At 54.7% G+C, this 9,401-nt stretch overlaps 1 protein-coding gene across 1 annotated transcript; it reads left to right on the forward strand.

The window, feature by feature from the left end:
• The first annotated feature begins 597 nt into the window (after window positions 1–597).
• On the forward strand, window positions 598–9,401 carry LOC140346162 (partitioning defective 6 homolog beta-like). The gene is made up of 4 exons (XM_072432334.1): window positions 598–648; window positions 4,227–4,440; window positions 7,632–8,032; window positions 8,848–9,401. The coding sequence occupies exons 1-4, from the start codon at window positions 598–600 to the stop codon at window positions 9,289–9,291; spliced, it is 1,110 nt and encodes a 369-aa protein (XP_072288435.1). The 3' UTR covers window positions 9,292–9,401.

A 9,401-nucleotide genomic window follows, 5' to 3' on the forward strand; every position in this document is an offset into this window, starting at 1 on the left:
GGAAGTAAGTGTAAAACAGAATGTGTTTGTGTCTAAACACGGTTTTCATATTTATGAACAAAATCAAGGTGTTGTCTCTTATTTCTTCTTGTCAAATCGTAATATTGTGCAATTTAGATGAACGTTAGTCCCTGTTTACAGTCTGGTTGCTAGGCAACACGTTACGTCATATCTGCTGCTCATGTCCAACCAGGAAGTGACACTATAAACGGTCAAACTGGAGAAAGGTCTGAAATATAACCGTGTTTGAGTGAGATGAGGAGTCTAACATGTCACGAGCTCTTTAAAGAACTCTAAAGTTTAAAGAACTCTAAAGTTTAAAGAACTCTAAAGTTTAAAGAACTCTAAAGTTTAAAGAACTCTAAAGTTTAACGTGACCTCTTATTGTGAAGGTCAGGTGTGCAGACTCTTATTGTGAAGGTCCGTGTCCACACAGTCACGTGAGCGCGAGACACAGCGGCACAAACTGAGCCAAACCCGGACTTTACGCACTCTTTACGCACCGAGCCCGGGCTACACCGGGAGCAGCCGCTGTCACACGGCCGCGGGACGCACGGGAGGCGCAGAGGAGGCACGGGAGGCGCAGAGGAGTAAAACATGAACAAAGTCCAGCGCGTGTCCAGCAGCACCGTGGAGGTCAAGAGCCAGGTGCGTGTCCACTTCAGCTCCCGCGGACGCACTTCTCCCGCGGATGAACATAAACGACATAAACGGTGTAGATGACGCGGTTTGACACGAGATAAATTCTGTGTTTGACTTTAAATGTCGTTATTCTCAAACTTAGAGCAGTTTTAGCCCGAGCAAAATCTCACCTGTCACCCTCCCTCACCTGTCACCCTCCCAGGCTAGTCCTGGTTTAGACCTGGTTTAGACCTGGTTTAGACCTGGTTTAGTCCTGGTTTAGACCTGGTTTAGACCTGGTTTAGTCCTGGTTTAGACCTGGTTTAGTCCTGGTTTAGTCCTGGTTTAGTCCTGGTTTAGACCTGGTTTAGACCTGGTTTAGTCCTGGTTTAGACCTGGTTTAGTCCTGGTTTAGACCTGGTTTAGTCCTGGTTTAGTCCTGGTTTAGTCCTGGTTTAGACCTGGTTTAGACCTGGTTTAGTCCTGGTTTAGTCCTGGTTTAGTCCTGGTTTAGACCTGGTTTAGACCTGGTTTAGTCCTGGTTTAGTCCTGGTTTAGACCTGGTTTAGACCTGGTTTAGACCTGGTTTAGACCTGGTTTAGTCCTGGTTTAGACCTGGTTTAGACCTGGTTTAGTCCTGGTTTAGACCTGGTTTAGTCCTGGTTTAGTCCTGGTTTAGTCCTGGTTTAGTCCTGGTTTAGACCTGGTTTAGACCTGGTTTAGTCCTGGTTTAGACCTGGTTTAGTCCTGGTTTAGACCTGGTTTAGTCCTGGTTTAGTCCTGGTTTAGTCCTGGTTTAGACCTGGTTTAGACCTGGTTTAGTCCTGGTTTAGTCCTGGTTTAGTCCTGGTTTAGACCTGGTTTAGACCTGGTTTAGTCCTGGTTTAGTCCTGGTTTAGACCTGGTTTAGTCCTGGTTTAGTCCTGGTTTAGTCCTGGTTTAGACCTGGTTTAGACCTGGTTTAGTCCTGGTTTAGACCTGGTTTAGTCCTGGTTTAGACCTGGTTTAGTCCTGGTTTAGTCCTGGTTTAGTCCTGGTTTAGACCTGGTTTAGACCTGGTTTAGTCCTGGTTTAGTCCTGGTTTAGTCCTGGTTTAGTCCTGGTTTAGACCTGGTTTAGTCCTGGTTTAGTCCTGGTTTAGACCTGGTTTAGTCCTGGTTTAGTCCTGGTTTAGTCCTGGTTTAGACCTGGTTTAGTCCTGGTTTAGTCCTGGTTTAGACCTGGTTTAGTCCTGGTTTAGACCTGGTTTAGTCCTGGTTTAGTCCTGGTTTAGACCTGGTTTAGACCTGGTTTAGTCCTGGTTTAGTCCTGGTTTAGACCTGGTTTAGTCCTGGTTTAGTCCTGGTTTAGACCTGGTTTAGTCCTGGTTTAGTCCTGCTTTGGACCTGGTTTAGTCCTAGTTTAGTCCTGGTTTAGTCCTGGTTTAGTCCTGGTTTAGACCTGGTTTAGACCTGGTTTAGACCTGGTTTAGTCCTGCTTTGGACCTGGTTTAGTCCTGGTTTAGTCCTGGTTTAGTCCTGGTTTAGACCTGGTTTAGTCCTGGTTTAGTCCTGGTTTAGACCTGGTTTAGACCTGGTTTAGACCTGGTTTAGTCCTGGTTTAGTCCTGGTTTAGTCCTGGTTTAGTCCTGGTTTAGACCTGGTTTAGACCTGGTTTAGACCTGGTTTAGACCTGGTTTAGTCCTGGTGCTGTTTAGTGCTTTATGCTATATTAAATGTTATAAATTATGTTATACATTTATTATATTTGTCATGTGTTATGTTATATTTTATATTACATGTTGTATATTGTTGTGTTGTTATGATCTCTCTGGGTGGAGTCTGCATGTTCTCCCCGTGTTACCGTGGCTCCTCCCACCGTCCAAACACATGTATTTAGGTCAAATTGGTGACTCTAAATTGGCCCTAGAGAATGAAGTGAGAGTGAACTGTCTGTTATGTCTCTGTCTCTGTGTTGGCCACTGTCCAGGGTATACCCCGCTTAAGGCCCAAAGTCACTGGGATAGGTTCCAGTCACCCGTGACCCCGAAAAGGGACCAAGCGGTAGAAAATGGATGGATGTTATATATATTATATATGTTGTGTTATATATAATGTATATGTTATATACATCCTGGTTGTCCTGGTGCAGTGTCTCATGTCTCAGTGTCTCATGTCTCATGTCTCATGTCTCAGTGTCTCAGTGTCTCATGTCTCAGTGTCTCATGTCTCAGTGTCTCAGTGTCTCATGTCTCAGTGTCTCAGTGTCTCAGTGTCTCATGTCTCAGTGTCTCAGTGTCTCATGTCTCATGTCTCAGTGTCTCATGTCTCAGTGTCTCATGTCTCATGTCTCATGTCTCATGTCTCAGTGTCTCAGTGTCTCATGTCTCAGGTCTCATGTCTCATGTCTCAGTGTCTCATGTCTCATGTCTCATGTCTCAGTGTCTCATGTCTCATGTCTCATGTCTCATGTCTCAGTGTCTCATGTCTCAGTGTCTCATGTCTCAGTGTCTCAGTGTCTCAGTGTCTCAGTGTCTCATGTCTCAGTGTCTCAGTGTCTCAGTGTCTCATGTCTCAGGTCTCATGTCTCATGTCTCATGTCTCAGTGTCTCATGTCTCAGTGTCTCAGTGTCTCAGTGTCTCATGTCTCAGTGTCTCATGTCTCATGTCTCATGTCTCAGTGTCTCAGTGTCTCATGTCTCAGTGTCTCATGTCTCAGTGTCTCATGTCTCAGTGTCTCATGTCTCATGTCTCATGTCTCATGTCTCAGTGTCTCATGTCTCAGTGTCTCATGTCTCATGTCTCATGTCTCATGTCTCAGTGTCTCAGTGTCTCATGTCTCAGGTCTCAGGTCTCATGTCTCATGTCTCATGTCTCATGTCTCATGTCTCAGTGTCTCATGTCTCATGTCTCAGTGTCTCAGTGTCTCATGTCTCAGTGTCTCAGTGTCTCATGTCTCAGTGTCTCATGTCTCAGTGTCTCAGTGTCTCAGTGTCTCATGTCTCAGGTCTCATGTCTCATGTCTCATGTCTCAGTGTCTCATGTCTCATGTCTCATGTCTCAGTGTCTCATGTCTCATGTCTCAGTGTCTCAGTGTCTCATGTCTCAGTGTCTCATGTCTCATGTCTCAGTGTCTCATGTCTCATGTCTCAGTGTCTCATGTCTCATGTCTCGGTGTCTCATGTCTCGATGTCTCATGTCTCATGTCTCAGTGTCTCATGTCTCAGTGTCTCAGTGTCTCAGTGTCTCATGTCTCAGTGTCTCATGTCTCAGTGTCTCAGTGTCTCAGGTCTCATGTCTCATGTCTCATGTCTCATGTCTCATGTCTCATGTCTCATGTCTCAGTGTCTCATGTCTCGGTGTCTCATGTCTCATGTCTCATGTCTCATGTCTCATGTCTCATGTCTCAGTGTCTCATGTCTCATGTCTCAGTGTCTCAGTGTCTCATGTCTCATGTCTCATGTCTCAGTGTCTCATGTCTCAGTGTCTCATGTCTCATGTCTCATGTCTCAGTGTCTCATGTCTCAGTGTCTCATGTCTCATGTCTCAGTGTCTCATGTCTCATGTCTCAGTGTCTCATGTCTCATGTCTCAGTGTCTCATGTCTCGGTGTCTCTTGTCCTCTCAGTTTGGGGCAGAGTTCCGTCGGTTCCGTCTGGACCGTTCTTGTGGGTTCCATGAGTTCCTGGAGCTGCTGCAGCTCGTGCACCGCATCAATGTGGAGCTGCTGGTGACCTACGGCGACCTTCAGGGCGACCTCCTGCCAATCACCAACCACCACACCTACCGACACGCCCTCACCAAGGCCACGCCCCTTCTGCGCCTGTTCCTGCAGCGCAAAGGTCAGATGTCCTCCCACAACATGTCCCTGTGTCAGATGTCCTCCCACAACATGTCCCTGTGTCAGATGTCCTCCCACAACATGTCCCTGTGTCAGATGTCCTCCCACAACATGTCAGTGTTATCAGCAGTGGAAGTTAATGCTCATGTGACCTAACGGCAACATAGAAAGAGGAAACAGAACTGGACCCAGTACTGACCCCTGAGGCACACCTGAGTGACTGTAGAACAAGGGGCGGAGCTCAAATTTCCATGACAAACTGGGCTCTACCTCTGACTGTGCTTTTAGAGACTCTTGCACCACCAAAAGGTCAGCATGTTGAGAGTGAAGAGCTCTGATTGGATGAGATGGTTCGAGAGCATCTTTGAGGTGGGAGGGGCCATGTCTATCTGTTTAACATGAGCTGGAGCACAGCACAGCTAACGCTACGGGAGCTAAACCATCAAAAGACCGGGGCCCCAGCGGAGAACAGACCGTCTCACAAGCTAACAGGCTAGCATGGCTAACAGGCTAGCATGGCTAACAGGCTAGCATGGCTAAAAGGCCGAGCAGAAGCTATGTCCTCCCTGTGTGAAGCAAGCAAGGACATAGGTGTACAACAGGTGGCCCTTGTGTTGTGTGAAATGCTGCGTGACGTGGGGTCCCTGAGAGCAAAACGGAGGTGAAGACGGGAGGAGGAGGCGGAGCAGGATATATCACGTGTGGGGGCCCCTCATTAGGACCTTTGTCCATGTTCAGCACATGTTTCTGTTCTTCTTGTGTTTAGTTCGACCGGAGAGTTTTATAATAAGAGTAAAAGAAAAGTCAATAGACTTTCACATGGGCCCCATGTGAGAGGGCCCCGTGTGAGAGGGCCCTGTGTGAGAGGGCCCTGTGTGAGAGGGCCCTGTGTGAGAGGGCCCCGTGTGAGAGGGCCCCGTGTGAGAGGGCCCCGTGTGAGAGGGCCCCGTGTGAGAGGGCCCCGTGTGAGAGGGCCCCGTGTGAGAGGGCCCCGTGTGAGAGGGCCCCGTGTGAGAGGGCCCCGTGTGAGACGCCCCGTGTGAGAGGCCCCGTGTGAGAGGCCCCGTGTGAGAGGGCCCCGTGTGAGAGGGCCCCGTGTGAGAGGGCCCGTGTGAGAGGGCCCGTGTGAGAGGGCCCCGTGTGAGAGGGCCCCGTGTGAGAGGGCCCCGTGTGAGAGGGCCCCGTGTGAGAGGGCCCCGTGTGAGAGGGCCCCGTGTGAGAGGGCCCCGTGTGAGAGGGCCCCGTGTGAGAGGGCCCCGTGTGAGAGGGCCCCGTGTGAGAGGGCCCCGTGTGAGAGGGCCCCGTGTGAGAGGGCCCCGTGTGAGAGGGCCCCGTGTGAGAGGGCCCCGTGTGAGAGGGCCCCGTGTGAGAGGCCCCGTGTGAGAGGGCCCCGTGTGAGAGGCCCCGTGTGAGAGGGCCCCGTGTGAGAGGCCCCGTGTGAGAGGGCCCCGTGTGAGAGGGCCCCGTGTGAGAGGGCCCCGTGTGAGGGGGCCCCGTGTGAGAGGGCCCCGTGTGAGGGGGCCCCGTGTGAGAGGGCCCCGTGTGAGAGGGCCCCGTGTGAGAGGGCCCCGTGTGAGAGGGCCCCGTGTGAGAGGCCCCGTGTGAGAGGGCCCCGTGTGAGAGGGCCCCGTGTGAGAGGGCCCCGTGTGAGAGGGCCCCGTGTGAGAGGGCCCCGTGTGAGAGGCCCCGTGTGAGAGGGCCCCGTGTGAGAGGGCCCCGTGTGAGAGGCCCCGTGTGAGAGGGCCCCGTGTGAGAGGTCCCCGTGTGAGAGGCCCCGTGTGAGAGGCCCCGTGTGAGAGGGCCCCGTGTGAGAGGGCCCCGTGTGAGAGGGCCCCGTGTGAGAGGGCCCCGTGTGAGAGGGCCCCGTGTGAGAGGGCCCCGTGTGAGAGGGCCCCGTGTGAGAGGGCCCCGTGTGAGAGGGCCCCGTGTGAGAGGGCCCCGTGTGAGAGGGTGTGAGAGGGCCCGTGTGAGAGGGCCCCGTGTGAGAGGCCCCGTGTGAGAGGCCCCGTGTGAGAGGCCCCGTGTGAGAGGGCCCCGTGTGAGAGGCCCCGTGTGAGAGGGCCCCGTGTGAGAGGCCCCTGTGTGAGAGGGCCCTGTGTGAGAGGCCCCGTGTGAGAGGCCCCGTGTGAGAGGCCCCGTGTGAGAGGCCCCGTGTGAGAGGCCCCGTGTGAGAGGCCCCGTGTGAGAGGCCCCGTGTGAGAGGGCCCGTGTGAGAGGGCCCGTGTGAGAGGGCCCCGTGTGAGAGGGCCCGTGTGAGAGGGCCCCGTGTGAGAGGGCCCCGTGTGAGAGGGCCCCGTGTGAGAGGGCCCCGTGTGAGAGGGCCCCGTGTGAGAGGGCCCCGTGTGAGAGGGCCCCGTGTGAGAGGGCCCCGTGTGAGAGGGCCCCGTGTGAGAGGGCCCGTGTGAAAGGGCCCGTGTGAGAGGGCCCCGTGTGAGAGGCCCCGTGTGAGAGGCCTCCGTGTGAGGGCCCCGTGTGAGAGGGCCCCGTGTGAGAGGGCCCCGTGTGAGAGGGTGTGAGAGGGCCCCGTGTGAGAGGGCCCCGTGTGAGAGGGCCCGTGTGAGAGGGCCCGTGTGAGAGGGCCCCGTGTGAGAGGGCCCGTGTGAGAGGGCCCCGTGTGAGAGGGCCCCGTTTGAGAGGGCCCCGTGTGAGGGCCCCGTGTGAGACCCCGTGTGAGGGTCCCGTGTGAGGGCCCCGTGTGAGAGGCCCCGTGTGTGAGGGCCCCGTGTGAGGGCCCCGTGTGAGGGCCCCGTGTGAGGGCCCCGTGTGAGGGCCCCGTGTGAGGGCCCCGTGTGAGGGCCCCGTGAGCAATTACTATCATCCAGTGTGGACCCTGCTGCTCCTGCCAGAGGCCACACCCACACTCCTGGTTTAGTCCTGGTTTAGTCCTGGTTTAGTCCTTAGAGATGAAGGGCGTGTTTGAAAGAGAGAGTGAGGGGGAGATTGTGTGTAAAGATGGTCTTATGTCGTCTTGTGTCTTTGTGGATTGGTTTGGGAGGACTCACTCGTGTGTCCCTCTCTCGTCCCTCAGAGGAAGCGGACTCACTCGTGTGTCCCTCTCTCGTCCCTCAGAGGAAGCGGACTCACTCGTGTGTCCCTCTCTCGTCCCTCAGAGGAAGCGGACTCACTCGTGTGTCCCTCTCTCGTCCCTCAGAGGAAGCGGACTCACTCGTGTGTCCCTCTCTCGTCCCTCAGAGGAAGCGGACTACTCCACGTTGGGCTCGGACTCTTTGACTCGTAAGAAGAGGGCGGGGCTGGCGGTGCTTCGCTCGGACGCTCATCGTAAGAAGACGGTGGTCCTGATCAGTCTCCCGCGAGACTTCCGTCCCGTGTCGTCCATCATCGACGTGGACATCCTGCCGGAGACGCACCGCCGCGTTCGCCTCTACAAACACGGGCAGGAGAAACCGCTGGGCTTCTACATCCGGGACGGCTCCAGCGTCAGGGTCACGGCCCAGGGTTTGGAGAAGGTCCCCGGGATCTTCATCTCCAGGATGGTCCCGGGCGGACTGGCCGAGGGCACGGGTCTGCTGGCGGTCAACGACGAGGTCCTGGAGGTCAACGGCATCGAGGTGTCAGGGAAGAGCCTCGACCAGGTGCGTGCGCCGTTATCAGGGTGTATCAGGGTGTGTCAGGGTATATCAGGGTGTGTCAGGGTGTATCAGGGTGTATCAGGGTGTGTCAGGGTGTGTCAGGGTGTGTCAGGGTGTATCAGGGTGTGTCAGGGTGTGTCAGGGTGTGTCAGGGTGTGTCAGGGTGTGTCAGGGTGTATCAGGGTGTATCAGGGTGTGTCAGGGTGTGTCAGGGTGTATCAAGGTATATCAGGGTGTGTCAGGGTGTATCAGGGTGTATCAGGGTGTGTCAGGGTGTGTCAGGGTGTGTCAGGGTGTATCAGGGTGTGTCAGGGTGTGTCAGGGTGTATCAGGGTGTGTCAGGGTATGTCAGGGTGTGTCAGGGTGTGTCAGGGTGTGTCAGGGTGTGTCAGGGTGTGTCAGGGTATATCAGGGTGTGTCAGGGTATATCAGGGTATATCAGGGTATATCAGGGTATATCAGGGTGTATCAGGGTGTATCAGGGTGTATCAGGGTGTATCAGGGTGTATCAGGGTATATCAGGGTGTATCAGGGTATATCAGGGTGTGTCAGGGTGTGTCAGGGTGTGTCAGGGTGTGTCAGGGTGTGTCAGGGTGTGTCAGGGTGTGTCAGGGTGTATCAGGGTGTATCAGGGTATATCAGGGTGTATCAGGGTGTATCAGGGTGTATCAGGGTGTATCAGGGTGTATCAGGGTGTATCAGGGTGTATCAGGGTGTATCAGGGTATATCAGGGTGTATCAGGGTATATCAGGGTGTATCAGGGTATATCAGGGTATATCAGGGTGTATCAGGGTGTATCAGGGTATTGCTGTTGCAGGTCACAGACATGATGATCGCCAACAGTCATAACCTGATCATCACGGTGAAACCCGCCAACCAGAGGAACAACGTGGTGCGCAGTCGAGAGGCGGGCACGGCGTCGGGCAGCTCGGGCCGCTCGTCCGACAGCGGCGCCAGCTTCTACGGGTACGGCGGCTTCTCCAGCGCCGCGCCCGCTCACATCATCCAGAACTTCCCCGTGGGCGAAGAGGAGAGCGAGGACGAGGAGGACCTGGTGATCGAGGCCCAGGGCGTCGCTGACGTGCCGCGATACGAGCCTCACCTGAACCTGCGCCTCCACAACGCCACGTCCAATGGGACTCTGAGCTCCAGCGCCAGTCTGGGCAGTCTGACCACGCCCACAGCTAATAACGGCTCCTCCCCCGAGTCGGCAAGACACAGGTGGAGTCTGGAGGAGGACGGCACGGTCATCACGCTCTGAGACTCTGGAAACAACCGATATCTCCTCCAACACCTCCTCCAACACCTCCTCAAACACCTCCTCCAACACCTCCTCCAACACCTCCTCCAACACCTCCTCAAACACCTCCT

The sequence above is a fragment of the Eucyclogobius newberryi genome, unplaced genomic scaffold (assembly GCF_026437365.1).
Source record: "Eucyclogobius newberryi isolate DKJ021-1_F unplaced genomic scaffold, fEucNew1.0.hap1 SCAF_582, whole genome shotgun sequence".
In the NCBI taxonomy this organism is placed as follows: Eukaryota; Metazoa; Chordata; class Actinopteri; order Gobiiformes; family Gobiidae; genus Eucyclogobius; species Eucyclogobius newberryi.